Source organism: Stegostoma tigrinum, chromosome 25 (genome assembly GCF_030684315.1).
Source record: "Stegostoma tigrinum isolate sSteTig4 chromosome 25, sSteTig4.hap1, whole genome shotgun sequence".
Lineage (NCBI taxonomy): Eukaryota > Metazoa > Chordata > Chondrichthyes > Orectolobiformes > Stegostomatidae > Stegostoma > Stegostoma tigrinum.
This window is the reverse complement of record NC_081378.1, coordinates 53,618,379-53,642,428: the sequence shown is the minus strand read 5'-3', so window position 1 is coordinate 53,642,428 and position 24,050 is coordinate 53,618,379. Positions and strand designations below refer to the sequence as shown.

The 24,050-nt window shown below is 42.1% G+C and overlaps 2 protein-coding genes across 6 annotated transcripts in view; one reads left to right on the top strand and one right to left on the bottom strand.

The window, feature by feature from the left end:
- nopchap1 (NOP protein chaperone 1) overlaps positions 1-19,427 on the top strand; it is a 42,107-nt gene extending 22,680 nt beyond the window's left edge. The window contains exon 4 of the mRNA XM_059654763.1: positions 17,097-19,427. Within this exon, the coding sequence (XP_059510746.1) occupies positions 17,097-17,111 (15 nt within the window). The 3' untranslated portion in view covers positions 17,112-19,427. The remainder of the gene's footprint in view (positions 1-17,096) is intronic.
- The window catches only part of LOC125463442 (mitochondrial 10-formyltetrahydrofolate dehydrogenase-like), a 116,743-nt gene that overhangs the window by 5,617 nt on the left and 87,076 nt on the right, over positions 1-24,050 (bottom strand). For 3 of the 5 annotated variants that reach the window (XM_059654758.1, XM_059654761.1, XM_059654762.1), the window contains 7 exons: positions 23,936-24,023; positions 19,268-19,361; positions 17,374-17,473; positions 17,138-17,236; positions 16,863-17,028; positions 13,296-13,401; positions 3,837-4,036 (listed from right to left, as the gene is read on the bottom strand). In XM_059654758.1, coding sequence (XP_059510741.1) covers positions 3,837-4,036; positions 13,296-13,401; positions 16,863-17,028; positions 17,138-17,236; positions 17,374-17,473; positions 19,268-19,361; positions 23,936-24,023 — 853 coding nt within the window. The remainder of the gene's footprint in view (positions 1-3,836; positions 4,037-13,295; positions 13,402-16,862; positions 17,029-17,137; positions 17,237-17,373; positions 17,474-19,267; positions 19,362-23,935; positions 24,024-24,050) is intronic. The other 2 variants (XM_059654759.1, XM_059654760.1) reach the window with 1 other exon arrangement.

The following is a 24,050-nucleotide window of genomic DNA, read 5'->3' as shown; positions in this document are numbered from 1 at the left end:
TCTCCAATGAAAAGAGACCGAGCTCAGTCAACCTCTCTTCATAAGATAAGCCCTCCAGTCCAGGCAGCATCCTGGTAAACCTCCTCTGAACCCTCTCCAAAGCATCCACATCTTTCCTATAAAAGGGTGACCAGAACTGGACGCAGTATTCCAAGTGCGGTCTAACCAAAGTTTTATAGAGCTGCAACAAGATCTCACGACTGTTAAACTCAATCTCCCTGTTAATGAAAGCCAAAGCACCATATGCTTTCTTAACAACCCTGTCCACTTGGGTGGCCATTTTAAGGGATCTATGTATCTGCACACCAAGATCCCTCTGTTCCTCCACACTGCCAAGAATCCTATCCTTAATCCTGTACTCAGCTTTCAAATTCAACCTTCCAAAATGCATCACCTCGCATTTATCCAGCTTGAACTCCATCTGCCACCTCTCAGCCCATCTCTGCATCCTGTCAATGTCCCACTGCAGCCTACAACAGCCCTCTATACTGTCAACGACACCTCCGACCCTTGTGTCGTCTGCAAACGTGCTGACCCATCCTTCAATCCCCTCATCCAAGTCATTAATAAAAATTACAAACAGTAGAGGCCCAAGGACAGAGCCCTGTGGAACCCCACTCACCACTGACTTCCAGGCAGAATATTTTCCTTCTACTACCACTCGCTGTCTTCTGTTGGCCAGCCAATTCTGTATCCAGGCAGCTAAGTTCCCCTGTATCCCATTCCTCCTGACCTTCTGAATGAGCCTACCATGGGGAACCTTATCAAATGCCTTACTGAAGTCCATATACACCACATCCACAGCTCGACCCTCGTCAACTTTTCTAGTCACATCCTCAAAGAACTCGATAAGGTTTGTGAGGCATGACCTGCCCCTCACAAAGCCGTGTTGACTGCATTTGATCAAGCCATGCTCTTCCAGATGGTCATAAATCCTATCCCTCAGAATCCTTTCTAACACCTTGCAGACGACAGACGTGAGACTTACTGGTCTGTAATTGCTGGGGACTTCCCTATTTCCTTTCTTGAAGAGAGGAGTTACATTTGCCTCTCTCCAGTCCTCAGGTACGACTCCAGTGGAGAGCGAGGATGCAAAGATCTTCGCAAGTGGCGAAGCAATTGCATTTCTCGCTTCCCAAAGCAGCCGAGGACAAATCTGGCCCGGGCCTGGCGACTTGTCAATCTTAATGTTTTGTACATATGTCCCTATTTAACATGCCTGCCATTTTCTGGTTTACAATTACAATATAACTCAGGCCTTTAAGGAAATTCTGCATATCCCTCGGATTCTCAAAATATTTGTAAAACCCCTCAGCATTGCCCCTGGTATTTTGATTTTGCATTCTCTTTCTGTGGTTTAGTGTCTCTTTGCTATTCTTTCAGAATCTTCCAGTCCATGGAATCTCCAATCCTGCACCTTTGCACAAGTCTTTTTCAGTTGTATACTATATCTTGCCTCTGTCCCCCACTTTTCTGCTGGCTGATCTTAAAAATCAGTTCCAAATTTGAAAATAGCTCACCTGACATCAGCTTCACATCCTGTTGGAAGAAATGGAAAATAGGAGCAGGAATAGGCCAATCAGTTCTTTGAGCCTGCTCTGCCATTCAGAATGATCAGGACTAATCATTTAACTGAGTACCCTGTTCCCACTTTCTCCTCATACCCTTTGATCCCTTTAGCCCTAACAACTATACCTTACTACTTATTAAAAACTTTCAATATTTTGTCATCAGCCACTTTCTGTCGCAAGAAATTCCACAAGCTCACCACTCTGAAGAAATTTCTCCTCATCTCACTCCTAAATGGCCTATCCCCATATTCTTAAACTGTGACTCCTGGTTCTGGACTCTCCGATCATTTGGACCATCCTTGCTGCATTAAAAATGTCCCATCTGATTTGAATCCTACTGATTTATGACATTCTCCCTCTTTCTTCTAAACTCCAGTGTATATAATCCTAACCAATCCAGTCTCCTAAATACAAAGGATAAAGAAATATAGATTTACAAATAGAGGATCTGGTCAGAAATCTGCGGAAGAGACAATACTTCTGCAAACTGCAAAAGATTGCGTGAGATAGGAAGACAGAGACAAAACCTACTTTTCTTAGTAACATGTCTTCAAATACCTTCTTATACCTCTGAGTTTGGTGAATATTGACATCCCTTATTAACTGTATTGGCAAGCTATACACCATTTACAATTAAAATCTGGATTAGACTGCTGCGAATGGGACACATTGAGTGGATGACTCAACAGCAGCTGAAAACAATTCATTACTAGGCTGACAGGGGGAGAACATCAACATATTTGAACATGATGCTAGTTGAAGTTAAAATTACTGGCACACTAATCTTAATGAGAGAGCAAAGGCATATGACAAGTGACATGACTTAGAAGGAGGGGTATCGATATTTAAGGATGATACCAAAATACCATGTAAAGCTTTTTTAAAAATTAGAAACAAAGTTGCAAACAGACATTGATGGAATGTGTACAGAAATTAAAAAGTAGCAAATGGAATTCAACGAATTTGAGGTAATACATTTCAATAAAAAAAAACAACCAAACAAAACAATGTGAATGGAAATGGGCTCAGCATTATGTAATTGCAGAAGGATCTGGAGTACAGGTTGCCCAAATAAGGCATTGCCACAGATTGATAAGGCTGTAAAAATAAACCTGAACAGAATTCTATGTTCCATCACATGCAGCAAAAAATACAGCATCCACAAGTTAATTACTAGACTATATTAAAAAAAGGTATTAAGATGTTAGTCAGAATAATATTTGTCATAGCACAGAGTGCAATGAATTCACTATGCAATTATCTATTATTCACAATAAATAGGTGAAATATACCTAGAATGATTCAATTAGGCTAAACAGGACTGTGCCTATATACATTTATATTGGTCAATTGGAGCTCTCATAATTTTAATAACTAGTCCAAAGATGTGCAGGTTAGGTGCATGAGCCATGGGAAATGCACGGTAACAGGGATATGGTGAGGGAATGAGTCTGGGTGAGATGATCTTCAGAGGGTTGGTGTGGACTTGTTGGGCTGAATGGCCTGTTTCCACACTGTAGGGATTCTACAACACCTTTCACACATTATGTGAAGTGTCGACACTCATACTTTACCAGGTGGTATGACTGTGAAGTACATACTGACACTTGTCTGAGTTGGCTGTCCATTTCCTTTCCACTGAACATCTGCATGAGGGTCATAACTTGCAGTTGTAATAGACCCAATTTTAACTCTGTGTACATGGATATGTTTGAAGGGATTAAAGTCAGGCCCAATATATCACTAATGCACAAGTTACAGTACACGGTAGATATTGTTGTCTTATCTGATTCTTTGGCGGGTTGTCCAATCAGTCACATTTGTAACTAGTTACCTGTTTCTGCTCTGCAAATGGGAAATCAGACAAAAATTTATCAGAACAACAATGATGTCAAATAGCAGAACAGGACTGAGGGACTGTACGGTTTACTCTTGTCCATGTGTCATAATGATTGAGCTAATTTCCAAAATGGGACCCTGCCACGATGTGCGATTGTTTACAAGCTGAACAGACATCTAGAATGTTGAGTAAAAGCAAATCAAACTCAATGGAGCTCCTTCATAGTTCAGCGTACAAAAAAAAATCAGCAAAACTACAGGGTTAATCCCCCAGAAGGAACTCCCATGCACTCCGTTTCATTGAGTCCTGGAATTCAATATAACACACTGAGTGCTTGGTCACAGAGTGACAGCTGCAACAGTATACTGCCAATAAAAACCTCACCATCAATGGAGGCTGTGTTTCTGAACGAAGTCTAAACTTACCCAGATCTTTCCCAAATCCAGACTGTTTAAAACCTCCAAAGGGAGCTGCAACATCAGTTTTATTGTATGTGTTGATAAATACAGTTCCAGCATCAAGTCCATCACTCACATACATTGCTTTTCCAATGTCCTGTGTGAAAACCCCTGACGCTAGGCCAAATTCAGTATTATTTGCCCGATGCAACACTCCATCAACATCTCTAAAACCAACATAAAGAGAGTAAAATCAGTGCTCACATCGGAATATACATTTCATCTCATAACCACTTAAATATTTCTTCAAGTATAAAGCATAATAGAAAAATGCTTGCATTAACCGACAGGTTTATAACACAAAGTGCATCAAGAGGAAACAGAAAAGCGCAGTGAGCAGGTCAAAAGCAATGAATGTGAATAGGCTACTAAAAAATATAAATCTGAATCCAGAAGCTTTTTTTTTCAAATAAACAAATGACCATATAAAAAAGATGCTAAAAGCAGGAATGACTACAGACCAAAAAGAAAATCTTGTGGATATAGTGTGGATGGGTAAGGTGACGAGTCAGCACCTTGATTCCAACTGCTTTAAACAAGGTACTCCCTCTGCAGCAGTGAAGGAGAAGCGACAATAGCAATTGGACAGGATGGAAACTGACGAAGAGGAGTTTGGAAATTTGGCAGTACTCAAGGGAGGAACATCATCTGACGCTAATTTCCTAGTTTGATCAAGGAGGAGACTGGGGATGGGCCTCTTGTGGTGCAGTAGTACTGTCTCCACACCTGGACTGGGAGGCCCAGATTCAAGTTCCACCTATTCCAGTCAATGAACAGGATGATTATTAAAAATAGGTTAAGTTAAAAAAAACGAAGGGGTCAGATGGCACAGTGGGATCTGTGATTAGTACTGGTGCCTCATAGCGCAAGGGACCTGGGTTTGATTCCAGCCTTGAGTGACTGTGGAACTTGCACATTTTCCCCAATGTGTGCATGGGTTCCACCAGATATTCCAGTTTCCTCCCACTACACATTGTTCCCTCCCCACCCTTATCTGCTTTCCGGAGGGACCACTCTCTCCATGACTCCCTCGTCCGCTCCACACTCCCCTCCAGCCCCACCACCCCGGCACTTCTCCCTACAACCGAAGCAAATGCTACACCTGTCCCTACACCTCCCCCCTTACCTCCATCCCGGGCCCTAAGAAGATCTTCCACATCAAAGAGATTTTTACCTGCACATCTGTTAATGTGACATACGGTATCTGCTGTGGCCTCCTCTACATCAGGGAAACCAGGCAGAGGCTTGGGGACTGCTTTGCAGAACACCTAAACACAGTTCGCAACAAACATCTACACCTCCCAGTCACGAACCATTTCAACTCCTCCTCCCACTCCATGGACAACATGTCCATCCTGGGCCTCCTGCATTGTCATGATGACACCACCTGAAAGATGCAGGAACAGCAACTCATACTTCGCCTGGGAACCCAGCAGCCCAAGGGTATCAATATGGACTTCACAAACTTCAAAACCTCCCCTCTCCTGACTGTATCCCAAAACCAGCCCAGCTAGTCCCTGCCTCCCTAACCATTCCTCCCACCTCAATCCCCACTCCCATTTTGTACCCACCAACCTCATCCCACCTCCTTGACCTGTCCGTCCTCCCTGGACCAACCTATCCCCTCCCTAACTCCCCACCTACATTCACTTTCACTGGCTCCAACCCCACCTGTTTGATCTGTATCTCCTCTCCATCTATCTTCTCCTTTATCCATCTCTTATCTGCCTCCCCCTCTCTCCCTATTTATTTCAGAATCCTCTTCCCCCTCCCATTTCTGAAGAAGGGTTTCGACCCGAAACATCAGCTTTCCTGCTCCTCTGATCCTGCTTGGCCTGCTGTGTTTATCCAGCTATACACCATGTTATCTCTACTAACAGTCCTACTCCTGCTCCAATTTCTTTTGCTTTTTGTGAGTGAGTAATGGTAATTGCTGTTTTCCCAAATTAAAGGCAACTACACAGTTCTTCTCATTGTAGGAGTGAATATTTGGGCAACTGCTACTGATGCAGACTTGGGTAAGGGGAGCATAATTCCAAAGCTTATAGATGATAAAATGTGAATTTTGCAAATACAGAAGGAAACAGCGAGGACTAAGAACATAGAACAGTACAGCATAGTACAGGCCCTTCGACCCACGATGTTGTGCCCAACCTTTACCCTAAACCTAAGGTCTATCTAACCACCCCTACCTTATACTATCATCCATTTGTCTATCTAATAGCCACTTAAATGTCCCGAATGAGGCTGACTCCACTACCCTCTCCGGCAATGCATTCCACCCCTCTACTAGAATGAAATTAAATCTACAGCACTGAATGACATAGGGTCAGAGGATGTGGAGTCTGTGTGGGTGGAGTTGAGGAACCACAAAGGCAAAAAAAAACTATAACGGGAATTATGTACAGACCTTCTAACAGTGGTCAGGACCAGGGGCGCAAGATGCACCGAGAAATAGACAGGGCCTGTCAGAAAGGCAAGGTCATGGTGATCATGGGGGACTTCAATATGCAGGTGGACTGGGTGAATAATGTTGCCGGTGGATCCAAAGAAAGGGAATTCATGGAATGTTTGCAGGATGGCTTTTTGGAACAGCTTGTGATGGAGCCCACAAGAGAGCAGGCTATTCTGGACTTAGTGCTATGTAATGAGCCAGACTTTATAAAAGACCTTAAAGTAAGGAAACACTTAAGACGCAGCGATCATAATATGGTACAGTTCAGTCTGCAGTTTGAAAGAGAGAAGGCAAAATTGGATGTAACGTGTTACAGTTAAATAAAGGTAATTACAGGGGCATGAGAGAGGAATTGACGAAAATTGACTAGAAGCAGAGCCTAGTGGGGAAGACAGTACAGCAACAATGGCAGGTGTTTCTGGGTGTAATTGTTGACACAGTACAGAGGTTCATCCCAAAGAAAAGATAGATTATCCGGGGTGGGATTAGACAGCCATGGCTGATTAAGGAAGTCAGGAAATATATCAAAGAAAAAGAGACAGCCTATAAATCGGCCAAGAGCACCGGGAAATCAGAAGATTGGGAAGGCTACAAAAACAGAGAATAACAAAGAGAGCAATAAGGAAGGAGAGGATCAAATATGAAGGTAGGCTAGCTAGTAATATTAGAAATGATAATAAAAGCTTCTTTCAATACATAACAAACAAACAAAAGGCAAAAGTAGACATTGGGCCATTCCAAATTGATGCTGGAAGGCTAGTTATGGGAGATAAGGAAATAGCTGAAGAACTTAATAAGTACGTTGCGTCAGTCTTCACAGTGGAAGACATGAGTAGTATGCCAACAATTAGGGAGAGTTGGGGACAAAGTTGAGTATGGTAGGCATTACAAAAGAGAAAGTGCTAGAAAAGCTAGTGTCTAAAAATTGAGAAATCTCCTGGCCCCGATGGGCTACATCCCAGAGTTCTGAGGGAGGTGGCTGAGGAAATAGCAGAGGCTTTGGATGTGATCTTTCAAAAGTCCCTGGAGTCAGGGAAAGTCCCAGATGATTGGAAAGTTGCTGTTGTAACCTGGTTTAAGAAAGGATCAAGGCAAAAGGCAAATTACAGGCCGATTAGCTCAACCTCAGTAGTTGGTAAAATTCTTGAATCCATTGTCGAGGATGAGATTTCTAAATTCCTCGAAGTGCAAGGCCAGATTAGACCAAATCAGCATGGATTTAGTAAGGGGAGGTTGTGCTTGACAAGCCTGTTAGAATTCTTTGAAGAGGTAACAAGTATATTAGACCAGGGAAACCCAGTAGATGTTATCTATCTAGACTTCCAAAAGGCCTTTGATACGGCGCCTCATGGGAGGCTGCTGAGCAAGGTGAGGGACCATGGTGTTCAAGGTGAGCTACTGGCTTGGATTGACGATTGGCTGTCTGACAGAAGGCAGAGAGTTGGGATAAAAGGCTCTTTTTCGGAATGGCAACCGGTGACGAGTGGTGTCCCATAGGGATCAGTGTTGGGGCCGCAGCTGTTCACCTTATATATCAATGATCTGGATGAAGGGACTGGGGGCATTCTGGCGAAGATTGCCGATGATACGAAGATAGGTGGACAGGCAGGTAATACTGAAGTGGTGGGGAAGCTGCAGACAGATATAGACAGTTTAGGAGAGTGGTCCAGGAAATGGCTGATGAAATTCAGGTGTGAGTAAATGTGAGGTTTTGCACATTGGAAAAAAGAATACAGGCATGGACTATTTTCTAAATGGTGAGGAAATTCGTAAAGCAGGAGTACATAGGGATCTGGGAGCGTTGGTCCAGGATTCTCTAAAGGTTAACTTGCAGGTAGAGACCGCAATTAAGAAAGCAAATGTAATGTTGTCGTTTATCTCAAGAGGGTTGGAATATAAAAGCAGCGATGTGCTTCTGAGGCTTTATAAAGCTCTAGTTAGGCCCCATTTAGAATACTATGTCCAACTTTGGGCCCCACACCTCAGGAAGGACATACTAGCCCTGGAGCGTGTCCAGCGGAGATTCACACGCATGATCCCTGGAATGGTAGGTTTAATATATGATGAACGGCTAAGGATCCTGGGATTATACTCATTGGAGTTTAGAAGGTTGAGGGGAGATCTAATAGAAACTTACAAGATAATGTATGGCTTAGAAGGGGTGGACGCTAGGAAGTTGTTTCCTTCAGGCGGGGAGACTAGGACCCATGGGCACAGCCTTAAAATTAGAGAGGGTAAATTTAAAACGGAAATGAGACGACATTTCTTCAGCCAGAGAGTGGTGGGCTTGTGGAATTCATTGCCACAGAGCACAGTGGGGGCCGAGATGTTGGATGCCTTCAAGGCAGAGATTGACAAATTCTTGATCTCAGCAGGAATCAAGGGCTATGGGGAGAGTGCAGAGAAGTGGAGCTGAAATGCCCTTCAGCCATGATTTAAATGGCGGAGTGGCCTTGATGGGCCGAATGGCCTTGCTTCCACTCCTATGTCTTATGGTCTATGGTCTTATACTACTCTCTGAGTAAATATCCCACTTCTGACATCTCCCCCACATCTACCTTCACTCACTTTAAAACTCTGTACCCTCATAATAGCTACCTCCACCCTAGGAAAAAGTTTCTGGCTGTCCACTCTATTTATACCTCTGATCATTTTGATCTATTAAGTCACTTGTCATCCTTTGTCGTTCTAAAGAGAAAAGCCCGAGGTGTCTCAACCTTTCCTTGTAAGACCTTCCCTTCCTTCCAGGCAACATCCTGGTAAATCTCCTCTGCACCTTTTCCAACACTTATTACACATCTTTCCTGCAATGAGGTGACCAGCACTGGACACAATACTTCAGATGTCGTCGAACGAGGCTTTTGTATAGCTGGAGCATAACTTCATGGCTCTTGAACTCAATCCCTCTATTAATGAAAGCTAACACACCATAAGCCTTCTTAACAACTCTATCCACCTGGGTGGCAGCTTTCAGGGAACTGTGGACACGAACCCCAAGATCCCTCTGCTCCGCAACACTGCCAAGAATCTTTCCATTAACCCTGTATTCTGCTTTCAAGTTTGTCGTTCCAAAATGAATCGCCTCACACTTTTCAGGGTTAAACTCCATCTGCCACTTTTCAACCCAGCTCTGCCTCTTTTGTAACGTAGAACAGCCCTGCACACTACCCACAATTTGACCCACTTTCGTTATCATCCGCGAACTCACTAATCCACCCTTCCGCTGCTACATCCAAAATCATTTACAAAAATCACAAATAGAAGAGGACCCAGAAAAGATCCTTGTGGTACATCACTCATAACTGAGCACCATGTTGAATATTTTCCATCCACTACCACCCTTGACTGCATCCAATATGCCATATTTCTCCCTATCCCATGCCTCCTTACTGTCAGCTTGAGCCTACCAAGGGGAACATTATCAAACGCCTTACTTAAATCCATGTATACCACATCCACTGTTCTACTTTCATCCATGTGTTTGGTCACCTCTTTGAAGAGTTCAATAAGGTTTGTGATCTACCACTCACAAATCCATGCTGACTATCACAAAACCAACTGTGCCTGTCCAAGTGATCATAAATCCTATCTCGCAGAGCCCTTTCCAATAATTTTCCCACCACTGAAATAAGACTAACTGGCCTGTAATTTCCAGGGTTATCCCCATTCTGTTTTTGAACAAAGGAATGACGTTTGCCTCTCTCCAATCTTCCGGCACTATGCCCACAGACAGTGAGGACAAAAAGATCATCGCCAGTGGCCCTGCAATCTCTTCCCTCACTTCCAATCCTTGGATAAATCACATCAGGCCCAGGGGACTTCAACTTCCTCAAAATTCCTAGTAGATCTTCCTTACGAATATCCACCTCCTCTACCAGGCTGTTTCACAATGTCCTCCCCTACAACTCGGTCCCTCTCAGTTGTGAATACCGAAGAAAAGTATTCATTAAGGACTTCTCCTATCTCTTTAGGCTCCATGCACAAATTCCCATTACAATCCTTGATCGGCCCTAACCTTTCTCTGGTCATTCTCTTATTCCTCACGTATGTTTAAAAAGCCTTGGAGTTTTCCTTGATCCAATGTGCCAAGGTTTTCTCATGCCCCCTTACAGCTGTCTTCCTTCAGCTCTTTCCTGGCTAACGTGTATCCTTCTAGAGCCTTTTCCGATCCTTGCTTTCTAAACCTTATATAAGCATCCGTCTTCCTCCTAACCAGTCGTTCGACCTCTCTTAAGAGCCAAGGCTCCCTCACCCGACCTCATCTTTCCTGCCTGCTAGGGACAAACATATCGATCACAACCAGTATGCATTCGTGAAACAAATCTCCACATTTCTATAGTGCTCTTCCTGACAGCATCTGTTCCCATTTTGTGTTACCCAGTTCTTGCCTAACAGAATTGTAATTACCCTTCCCCCAATTATAAACCTTATCCTGAGATAACAAGGTAACATCAGAGGAGCAGAAAGGCTGACATTTCAGGCCTAGACCCTTCTTCAGAAATTTTTTTTTCAAAACGTCAGCCATCCTGCTCCTCTGGTGCTGCTTGGCCTGCTGTGTTCGTCCAGCACTACACCTTGTTATCTCAGATTCTCTAGCATTTGCAGTTACTACTATCTCATAAACCTTACCCTTCTGTCTGTACCTATCCTTTTCCATGACTATTGTAAAAGTAACACAGTTATGATTGCTACCACCAAAATGCTCTCCCACCAACAGGTCTAACACTCGGCCCAGTTCATTGCCAAGCACCGGATCCAAAGTGGCCTCTCCTCGTATTGGTCTACCTACATACTGTGTCAGGAATCCTTCCTGAATGCACTGGCCAAAATCCGCTCCATCTAAACTAATACAACTAAAAAGCTTCCGATTAATATTTGGAAAGTTCAAGTCACCCATGACTACAACCCTATGACTTCCGCATCTTTCCAGTATCTGCCTCCCAATCCACTCCTCCACTTCTCTGCAACTATTAGGAGGTCTGTAAAAAAACCCCAAAGCAACTGCTCATTTCTTGTTCCTGACCTCAACCCAAACTGACTCTGTACACATATCTTTTTGGGAGGACTTAACAATGACAGACGTACAGCAGATAATATTTATCCTAAGTGTTAATTGATTTATTCTAGTCCGATAAATGAGAAACTAATTTTAGATGGGATGCAGAGAAACAGCGAGGCTTGTGGCAAGAAAGGAGGAGTGCATGCATGTGTATATACAGAGCTCAGCACATTGAGAAGACTGTTCAAAAATATACCAATCATTTGTTTCATAGAGGCAGAGAATAGAAATGAAACAAAGTTGGCAAAACCTTAACACATTGGTTAGACCATACTAAATTTGGGCACTACACAGCACGTTGGCTCAGTGGTTAGCACTGCAGCCTCACAGCGCCAGGGACCTGGGTTCGATTCCAGCCTCGGGCGACTGTCTGTGTGGAGTTTGCACATTCTCCCCATGTCTGCGTGGGTTTCCTCCGCGTGCTCCAGTTTCCTCCCACAGTCCAAAGTTGTGCAGGCTAGGTGGATTGGCCATGCTAAATTGCCCGTAGTGTTCAGGGGTGTGTGAGTTATAAGGGAGTGGGTCTAGGTGGGATGCTTCAAAGGGCGGCGTGGACTTGTTGGGCCAAAGGGCCTGTTTCCACATTGTAGAGAATCTAATCTAAAAAATCTAAAGAATCTAAAAAAAGGGACAGTAACGCACTTTCTTCAGTTTTGTATGTCAGTCCATGTAATATATACCAGAAGATTGGGTTCTTGTTGAGTCACATATCTTGAAGTTTATTCACAACACTAACTACCTATAATGCCACAAAAGCACAGAGTTGTATGCATAGTCTGGGTTCTGTCCTTACTGATGTCACTGCAACTGCATACACTGAACTGACTGACTACACACAGAATCTATTCAGAAAGTGCCCGAAAACAAGGTGGTACATTTATATTAGAATGTCATGCATACAGGATTGTCTAGCTGGCATCTCTGCAAAACAATACTTCGAAAAGGTTACAGTGAACATTTAACAGAACAGTTCAAGGGATGCAGGTCTTCAGGCCTGTGGGGAGACCAGAAGAGCTGAGTTTCTTATTGTTACAGCAGTGAAGGTTAAAAGGAAATTTAAGTGAGGTGTCCAAATCCTCGATAGAATAAGTATGATAAACCGTATCCAGTGATAAAACCAGATATATTGATTTGAAGTGATAGCAAAAGAATCATGAGTTTTTATAACATGGCCACGCTGACCAAAGGGCCGATGCAAGTGATTAAATGGTTACATTCACAAGGGAGTTAGTTGAAAACAAAGGAAAACTCCACTCCACGAAGAGTTGGTGGTTTGGGACTAACTAGGATAGCTAGCCTGAATGGTCTTTTTCTGTATTGCACCATTCTAGATTAGGAAACCTTAAATAAAATCTCTCAAGATACAAAGAAATCTTCAATTCTCGTAGAAACTGTTCTCACCTTTGATATACCGTAAACAGGAGATGTTTCCAATTTGCCTGCCCACACTCAGTTGCTTCTCACCAATTACTCAGTCACTGCCCATCACCCCCATACAATCCCTACCCATTACCACCAGTCACTGCTATGAGAGAGACAGTAAAATGTATTGTCAGAGTGTGTTGTGCTGTACCATTATATGAAAGGCTCATCTGATTTTGATTTCATTGGGGGTACACTTGTTTCACCTCCAGAGGTAGTGAAATGGACATATCCAATAGGGGAAGATGATGGGAACAGCCATAGAAGACCTGAATAAGTATTTTTAAAGCAAGTCCCTCTAGAGCTGGAATGGAAAAGATTGTAATGGGTTGAGGTTGGTGACAGAGTCTTGCTGTCTATTTTCCCACACCAAAGTGGAGGAATATTGTCTATGGCTGAGTCATTTCATTTAATTTACAGCACAATACTGCCCGTAGCCTCTTTCTACTCACTTGGTAGGACAGTAGTTCTGTTTCATCATTCAACTCACCCATCTCGAAACTTAGAAATAACCATCACTGGTCCAAAAGATTCCTCTTTGGCAATGAACATGTCATCGTCCACATCAGTGAACACTGTCGGTTCCATGAAGAAGCCTAGAACAAAGATAACCATCAGAAACAGAGTAACCGCTGCCAAGTCAAGGCTGAAAACTAACAGTCTTTCAACTATGTTCACAGAATACAGACTGCACCATGTCCTTTACCAAGTCATAGGACTCAATGGCTTAACCCAGTCAGTTCCTCACCACTGATCTATTCACTGTGGAAGGATACAAAGAATAATGAACAAAATGAATAATGAGAACTAGTAAAAAAAAAGCATAAAAATAAATGTACAATATCAAAAATCAACACAGAATGTGTTTACAATTACAAGAGAAAAAAAAGCAGTCTGAAACTGTTAATGATAATGTTGTCAATGATATTACAGAATTGACTGGCATGCTGAATAATCATTTGGTATCATTATTTACAATAGAATAAGCAGTGATTATGTGAGAAGCCCCAAAATACTATTAGTAAATCAGCAGACATGGAGTTACCTGAAGTACCCTAAGCACAGAAACAATGATGAAGAAAATCACAGCACTAAAGAATGACAAATTTGCAGAACCATGTGATTCTATCCAAGATTTATATAGGAAGTAGGTGTCCAAACTATAATATTCCAAGTTTCTTATGATGTGGAAACAGTTCCTTTAGATTGAAAAGCTATGAATACATAAGTGAAGAAAAGGGAAAAACCAGAGAATTATTCATTACTGATCTGAATATTTACCTTGTGGAAATTGTCAGAGTTTATAAGTAAAGATATGGTGACTGAACACTTTGAAAATATTCAACTGATGAGAGAAAACCAGCATTGATTTGTAAAAGCTAGGTCCTGTCATCAAATCAACTAGAATTTTTTTTGAAGAGGTGATTGAACTAATGGGTGAAGGAACATTTATTTGGATATTCAGAACATCATAAACCCTTCATAAGGTTGTTTCCTAAATTGAAGCTCATGGATTTTTTTTTGTTGCCTAGTTGATCCTATGCACACAAAGACTAAAACAAACAAGACTGATCAACAAAGCAGACTTCTTAAGAATGAAACCCAAAGGAAATAACACAGCCCAATTCTACGGCATCCCTAAAGTACACAAACCGGAAGTCGCCCTCAGACCCATAGTCTCCCTACCAGGCACTCCATCGCACAGATTAGCCAGAGAACTACAAAGAAGACTCAAGCACCTAGTCAACAAATCACCACACTCCATCCACTCAGCCCAAGAATTCCTCAACTTTATTAAGGACATAAAGATAGAGGACGAAGAGACCATGATATCGTTTGATGTCACCACCCTATTCACATCAATAGACATACCACTAGCAAGGGAAACAATGTCAACACTTTTTGAACAAGAACATGACCCCAGTGAAACCATCTCCAAGGCAACATGCCTAAACTACTTGACCTATGCCTGACCACCCACTTCATCTTCAACGGCCAAACATACGAGCAAATCAACAGGACACCCACGGGATCGCCTATCTCCAGGCTCACAGAAGCAGTGATGCAAAGACTGGGAGGGACTGCCCTTCCACAAATCCAACCTACGTAGACGACACCTTTGTCATCATTAAATAGACCAAACTAGAACAGACACACAAACTCATAAACACCTCCCTCACTGGAATAAAATTCACCACAGAGGAGGAGAAGAACAAACAGCTCCCATTTCTGGACATCATGGTAGAGCACATGACAAATGGGGAACTGCGAACGAAAGCACACCAAAAAGCCACACACACAGATCAGGTACTGAAATTCAATAGTAACCATCCCAGCGCACACAAATGAAGCTGCATGGGAACACTATTTAAAAGGGCAACAATACACTGCAGCAATGTGGAACTATGCCGAGAGGAGGAGGAATACCTCTTCCAAGTGTTCAAGGATAATGGATATCCAAAGAACTGGGTCAGGAGATGCCTACAGGAACAGCAGAAAGATTCTACACACCCCGACACACGCATCACACTACCCTATATCAGGAACATGTCAGAACTCACCACAAGACTTGTACGACCGCTGGGCATCAGAGTCGCACACAAACCCACATTAACCTTAAGACAAGTGCTCACTCGACCTAAATACCCACTCCCTGCCACGGACAAGACCAATGTCATCTACAAGATCCCCTGCAGAGACTGCGAGAAACACTGCATCGGACAAACGGGAAGGAAACTAACAACAAGAGAACATGGACACCAACTGCCTCCAAAAAGACACAGCCAATACTCACTCATCTCAATCCACATGGACAAGGAGAACCACCACTTCGACTGGGACAACACCAAGATCCTGGGACAGGTTAGGGAGAGACAAGCACGAGAATTCCTGGAAGCATGGCATTCCATGAAGCAGGCTATTAATAAACACATTGAAATCGACCCCATATACATTCCACTACTGAGGAAGCGCAGAAGTGAAACAATCCATTGCAATGGACCCCAGAGGTTAAAAGCCAGACAGGAAAACACACCGACTCTTCATCAGAAGTTGCACTGAGAATGTTACCAAGCACAGTAACAAAAAGTCTGTGGAACAACAAACCAGCTCAGTGAGCCAACCAACCTCAACACACACAACCAGAGCTACAAATCTACTCCAAAACCTTAGGATGTGACTTATGATGTCCCTCAACTATTCACCTCATTCATTAATTACTTAGATTTTGGTATTCAAAAATTCACATTGTTGTTGACTCAAAGATAGGTAAATAAGTCACAAAGAGATATTAATAGGTTAAGTGAAAAGGCAAAACTGTGGCAAGTGAATGCAGGATAGATCAGGGTAGCTCCTAAATGGTTACAGCTAGAAACAGTACAGATCTATTAAATCAGATCATTAATCAAAATCCTAACAGAATGTCTGCCTATAAGTTTAGAGGACCAAAATACATGCTTAGCTTCAGAAAAAGAAAGCTTTGGTTAGGGCTCACCTGCAGTCACTGTGACCAGCCCTAGGCATCACACCTTAGAGAGGACATTCTGGCCTCAGGAGTTACTGTATATCTACCAGAATGATACCTGGACTCCGAAGGTTAAAGTAAATGGAGTGATTACACACTAACTAGGGTTATATTCCCTGGAATTTAGAAGGCAAACAGGTGACTCGATTAAAGCTTTAAAGCAATTAAGGGAAATGGATAAGATGGATAGAGAGAAATTATTTCCACTGGTTCAGTTGTCTTTGATGAGGCAAGAGTCCAAAAATTAGAACCAGACATTTCAGGAATAGAATTTTGAAATTCTGTAAAAATCGATAGAAATTTAAGAGTCTTCCATGAACAGGCTCATGGGTCTAAATGGGTAAATCTGTTCCTTTGTACACATGCTTGACATTGTTGTATTCTAACATCATTAAATCCCTCCTGTCTTTCCAATAAATGTTCCTGTCTTCAGGTAAGTATAAAAACAAGATCAATAGATACTGCTCAATCATATCGCAAAAAAAAATTAGGTTGCTTTATCAATCCATTCCTATAGAATAAAAGACTTCATACCAGGTTGCAAAATAGACTTTCCCCCATATACCAGTGTTGCTCCTTCCTTCACTCCAATTTCACAGTATTCCAGCAGTTTTTCCAGATGAGCTTTATGGTTTTGTGGTCCATGATCTGTTGACCTGTCCAAAGGATCACCAATTTTCATCTTCTTAATCTCTTCAACCTATACAATAGCATGGGAGATGAGTTATAGGATCACCATACATAAATAATGCACATTTTCTCTTTAAGGCTGACGACCATTAAAGAAGAAGGACTCCATGATAATTTACCACTCGTCGAACAAATTCATCATGAACAGATTCTTCAACAAACAAACGACCAGCAGCAATGCAGTTTTCCCCCTTATTGAAATATACTGCTCCCATACCCTGCGGGAGAAAGATCAACAAATACGTATAAGAAAAGGAATTGCTGCATTCATTGAGCAAGAATTGTGGTCAGTTTTCATATATTGAAAGACTGACTGCTGAGTTGGAAACACAAAGATGTCTCAGGTAACACTCACCATTCTTACAGCCTTGTCAAGGTCACAGTCATTGAAGATGATGAGCGGAGATTTCCCACCCAGTTCCAAAGAGACCTTTTTCAGATTACTCACAGCACAACTGTCAAACAGATGTTAAAACATCAGTCATATTATCAGTCATTCATATCTCAATTAACAATTGTCATTATAACCTTGCTATTTCCAGGAGTCGATCCCATATGAAAGCAGTTTCAATTCCAGTTTGACTATTGAGAGGTCAAGCTGTATCAAAGATCTGTGCATATATGCTGTCATGTAATAAATATAAATGCTATCATTTTTGCAAAATATGACAGAATATTGACTGGATGATAGAACACTAATTTCTATAAGTTAAAGATGAAAGAGCATGACTCTGTCTCAGATATTTCTCTCTGTGTAGGGGTATTGTAGGTTTAAAAAAAAAGAAATCCTTAAATCGGTTTTAACCCTATACACTCCCCCAACAAGCCTTTCTTGCTGATGCATCATCAACTGCATCCTCCAGTATTTGAACCTGCCTCCTCTCTTACGATATATATGAGATTTACTTTTTTTTTCTATGGAGGGGAGGGGGCCTGCCTATTTATTCTCTCTTCTTTCCAACCCCACATTCAGTCTTCTGCCAACCACCCCACCCACCTCCCAGCCCCATCTGATTCCTGCTTCAATGCTGTGACTGTTCTTTGACTGACTCTTTAATTATCACATGTACCCATGTATAGTAGAAAGCTTTGTTCACGAGCAGTACAGGCAGATCATAATAAGCAAGGACGTAGAGATCAAAAAGACTTAGAGGCATACAGTTTACATCGCACAGGGTGTGCAACAGATCACCATTAGCAAGATCAGCATTATTTGAGAATAGAGAATCCTTTCATCAATCTAATAATGGCTGGGAAGAAGCTGTTCCTGAACCTGCTTGTGCATCAGTTCAGGCTTCTGTATCACCCACCTGATGGAAAAGTTTGCAGAAGATCACTACCAGGGTGTTATGGGTCTTTGATGATGTTGGCAGCCTTTCTGCTGCTGGGAACTATGTAAATGGGAGTCCATGGATGGGAGGTTGGGTTCTATGATAGTATGCACAACCCAGACTGTCTTCTGTAGTTTCCTGCAGTCCTGGGCAAAGCAGGTGCCATACCAGGGCATTATGCACCCAGACAATAAGCTTTCAATGGTGCATCTGTAGAAGTTAGTGACAGTCCTTATGGACTTGCCAAATTTCTGAGCTACCTGAGAGAAAAAAAAAGAGGCTTTGTTGTGCCTTCTTAACAGTACATGCGCAGTGTGGACTTTATGAATGTTGCAACAACTGCAGGGCCTGGAACCTTATGCATGCACATTTTCGAATGAGCGCAGATGTCCTGCAGTTTCAGTGTCAGCGAAAGCTGTCTTTCTAAACTTTCTACCTATATCCCTTAGATTTCTCAGCACCATGTGGTTTTTTTACCAACCTATCTCAAGACGTCTTCTTGAGCTACACCTTGTGTCTGTGACCCAGAGTTAACTTTATCTTTTGTCAGAGGGAAGATCTGTCTGTCGCCATGATCAGAAAGGCACAAGAAAGAGTGAAGGATGACAAAGGCCGTTCTTTACCTTATGCAATGTTCTGAGCTGCTCAATTTATAGGGTCCTTTTTTTCAACCCAGTTCTGTCTTTGCAAAATGTTTTGTTTATTTCTCATATTCTGAACTGAAGTCCTCTCTATTTTCTTTTCTATGTCTTTAATTTTCTGTCCACAACTGCTATTTCATCGACGATTGTTGCTCTCAAAAAAAAGGCAGGGCCAGAGTAACTGTAGGTCACACCCAACAACCAAAAATGTATCTAGTTATTGGTGAATTGTCAGATGTTCTGTTGCACATCCTGAAAAACTGGTTTTTCAACTCACCTTTTCATGATCTGTTTACCAATTGGAGTTGATCCTGTGAACCCCAATTTACGAACGTCTGGGTGTTCTGACAGCCGTTGCCCAACCAGGCCACCTGGGATTAAATGTGAAAGATTCTTAATGTAGTTGGATGGCTATTAAAAATCTTGATTAATATCAATGCTCACTGGTTGCAATCTGATTTGTAGAAGTTTCAATTGCAATATGGTAGTTTTGTCTGCACAGTATCTATGTTATTGGAATTGTGGCCAAGAATACTGCATCTCCATCACCGTCCATGGGAATGTCCTGTTTCACAAGCAAGACAGGCTCTCCAAGGTGGTGGCACAGTGGTATATGGTCAGCAGAGTGTGAGCCCAAGAGACTCTGAAGCTATGAAGTCTCATGGGACCAAGTAAAATGGGTAAATATCTGGCTGATGTCTCACAGCTAATTGTGGCTGCAGACATAGTGGATGTGTGTTGGTTGCGTAGAGTATGAACATTGCTTAAAAACAACCAGAAGACAAAACATTTCATCTTTTTATCTGGACTATTACACAATAAACAGTGCAAGTGTTCCTTTCTTCAAGTCTGTTTCCCGTGTCAGAGTCCTGACAAGTGCAAGACAAAAGATTTTGTCTTCATTTGACTTTATTCCCTTGTCTTCATTTAATAACATTCAGAAAAACGTAATACAAATTAGGCAGAGTCAATATGGTTTTGTGAACGGGAAACTGTGTTGATAAACTTGCCACAGCTTTCCGAGGAATCCAACAAGCTGGATGGATGAAAGGGAACAAACAGATGCAATGTAGATTTCCAAAAGGGCATTTGATAAAGTGTTGCATAAAAGGCTGGTGCATAAGATAAGCGCTCACGATGATGGAGGAGATATAGATCTGGTTAAACAACAGGAAACAACGTCAAAGATAAATTTTCAGGTTGGTAAATTATAACTAGTGTAACTAACCCTAACCCTATTATATATGCTGAGACCTATTATTACAGTTTAGATTAATGACTTGGATGAAGGGACTGACTGTACTGTAGCCAAATTTTCTGACAATAGAAAGGAGAGCAAGCTGTGAGGAGAATACAAAGATTGTGCAAGGGAAATCAGTCACGTTAAGTGAATGGACAAAAATTGGCAGGATGTCTCTCATGTGGAAATATATAAGGCTAGCCACTTTTCCAGAATAATTGGATAGCAGAATACTATTTAAAAAAAGACGGAGACTGCAAAATGCTGCAGGGATTTAGTGTCCTCCTACACAAATTACAAAACTTTAGGATGCAGGTACCTCAGACAATTAAGAAGAAAAATGGCCTATTTCGCAAGGGGAATGAAGCATAAAACTAGAGAAGTCTTTCTACAACAGTCCAGGGCAATGAGATCATACAGAGTACTGTGTATAGTTTTGGTCTCCTTAAGGAAGAACAAACTTGAATTGGAAGAAGTTTGGAGAAGATTCACTCATCTGATTTCTGAGATGGGGGTGGTTGTCTTATGAAAAAAGGTTCAGCAGGTTGGGCCTATAGAGTTCAGGAGAAAAATGGAAGTAGCCTTTGGAATTCTCTCCCCCCGGGAAAGGAGTCAGGGCTGGATCAATTCAAGGGTGAAGTGACAGAATTCCCATCAACAAGAATGTGCGGAATTATGGACTCAGATGGGAAAGTGCACTTATGACCGCAAACCAGATCAGCCGACTGCTTACACCTGCTTTGATTTAGTCTGATTTTAATGATGGAACCACTACGGTTCGAGACACCCGAGACTTGAAGGATATATCGTCCAGGTGAGGTATACAGGTGTTGAGGAAACCAACATCTGGAAAAAACTACTTGATCTTGTCCTCACCAAATGCAACTGTTCATGACAGTATTGTAGAATTGATTATTGAACAATCTTTAACCTTCCGTCATATTGTCTGGCACACCACTGCATTAGACAGGACAAATTTTGTAAGGAACTAGCAACTCAAACTGGACATCCATGAGGCACCATGGCCATCAACTGCAGCAGAATTTACTCCAGCATAATCTGTAACCTCATTGCCCGGCATATCCCCCGTCCAACCATTACCATCAAGCCAAGAGATTAACCCTGGTTCAATGAACAGTGCAAGAGGGCATACCAGCAGTAGACCGGGCACACCTAAAATGTGGTATCAATCTAAAGCTAAAATGCAGGACTTACTTGCATGCCAAGCAATCTAAGCAGCATGCAACTGACACCGTTAGGCAGTTCTAAAACCAAAAGAACAAATTAAACTCTGCATCTCTGCCAAATCCAGTTGTCAATATTGGTGGACAATTAAACAACTAACTGGAGGAGCTGGCTCCACAAATATCCCCATCCATAATGAGTAGTGCAAAAGACAAGGTTTAGCATTTACCACCAGCTTTAGTCTGAAGCATTAAGACCTATTTTTGCATCTGCAAGGTCCCCAGAATCACAGAGGACAATTTTCAGCTAATATGAATCATTCCAATGTAATGAAACAGCGAAAGAAGTGGATACAACAAAGTCTATTAGCCCTGATAATATCACATCTGCAGCATTGAAGATTTGGGTCAAGCTGTGCTTTGGTGCAGCTACAACACAAAATTTGTTGAAAATTGCCCATATCTGATTTGTCCACAAAACAAAGGGATAATCCAATTCACAAATTACTGTCCCATCAGTATCTCAGTAATCAATCTTCAGCTAAGTGACAGAAGGGGTTATCACTGCGCTATCACACAATACCTTCCAATAATAATATCTACAATGGTCAGTTTCGCATCTATCACGGCCACCCAGCTTCTAACCAGATTTACGGCTTTGTTCCAAACTGGGATGGTGCTGAAGTGAGGTAAAACCCTGGGCATCGAGGCAGCACTTAGGTGAATGTAGCACTATGGAGTCCTAGCAAACCTAAAGTCAATGGGAAACAACAGAAAAACATTTGACTAATTGGAGTCCTACAACGGAGGATGGTTGTCATATCGGAAATGAATAAATTCAGCCATACGACATCTCTGCAATGACCTCCCCTCCAACTTGAACAAAGAAGTGGGCAACCCCTCTGATACTGAATTATTCCATGCATGCATGCTTGCCACATGGCCGAGACAATATCCAGGTGAGAACTGATAATTAGCAATAAAAGTCATGTGCTAGACAATGATTATCTTCAATTGAAGAACTACACATCGTCATTCAATATTCAACAGCATTTCGGTTAGATCTCCGTACACTATCAACATCCTCAACATTATCATCTTGAAACTGAACTGAACTAGCCATTTGTCCTGTTTCCCTAAAACCAGCCTATCAACCACCACGTAGAAGTAGTGTGCTGGAATACGTTACTTGACTAAATAAATACAATTCCAAAAAAACCCAAGCAATCCAATACCATCCAGATCAAAGAAAGCCCAAACGATTAGCACCCTATCTACCACCTTCAACATTCACTCCCTCCACCACCGGTGGTAGCAAGTGTACACCACTAACAAGATGCACTACTGTAATTCACCAAGGCTCCTTAGCTAGAATGAAACATATGCCAAGCAGCATCAGAGGAGCAGGAAAGCTGACATTTTGGGTCGATGCCCTTCTTCAGAAATGGGGGAGGGGAAGAGGATTCTGAAATAACTAGGGACAGAAGGGGAGGCAGATGGAAGATGGATAAAGGAGAAGAAAGGTAGAGAGGAGATAGGTCAAAGATTTCTGAAGGAGGGTCACGACCCGAAATGTCATCTTTCCTGCTCCTCTGATGCTGCTTGGCCTGCTGTGTTCATCCAGCTCTACACCGTGTTATCTCAGATTCTTCAGCATCGACACTTCCTATTATCGCTGCAACAATCATGGGTAATAGATGCATGGAATTAGCTGTAATTTCCACTCCAAGCAGTGCACTAAGCAAAGAAATACACTTCCAAACCTCAACTGTTGTGAGATCAAAAGTCTTAAACTCCCACTGTAAAAGCATTGTGGATGTACCTGTGGTTCAAAGACTACCACCTTCTCATGGGCAATTAGGAATGGACATTGAATATTAATAAACATCAATGGCATTCACATCCCAGAACAGAATTAAAAATGGACAAACCTAGCACAGGATAGATTACACTGTAGATGATTAGTTCAGGAATATAAAGGCTACATGATTGAGAAGCTTGATGGTGCCTAATGTGAGAGTAGGAGGTAATGGGTTAGGTAAGCAAAGGCTTCAACTTGGTCTCCATTAATAGTCAGGTCTCAGCACTGACTGCAGTGATGAAAAACAATCCGAAAGAGATTCATTATCACAGTACCACGGTAGTTAGCAGTTCTGACAGAATTCAAAACCAGCTTCCCTTACAGGATTAGTCCTCTTCCACAGCAAGCTTCATTCTAAGTCTACTTTCCGTCTACACATTCTACCATTTTCTTGCTCCCTCTTCATGTTAATGCACCTGGTGGCCTCATTTCCACTAACAAACTTCCATCTGATTTTCCTTCCCCTGGGTAAAGACCTTAATTCCAACTGGATCTCCTCTCTTGCAGAGCTCTGCACTCAGCTCAGTAAGTATGACAGGTAGGCATATAAGAAGAATGATGCAGTTCCTCACTGTTTAGACTGCATTGAAATACAGAAAAAGTTAGTCACCCTCAAAATATACCTAACAATTTCAGTGAAACAGAGGTTTGACAGTTCACCTGATCCTGGAAGAATATTGATGACTCCTTTTGGTATTCCAGCTCGTGCTGCCAATTCAGCAAACTTCAGTGCAGTCAGTGGAGTTACCTAGGATAGAACAAAATCCAGACACAG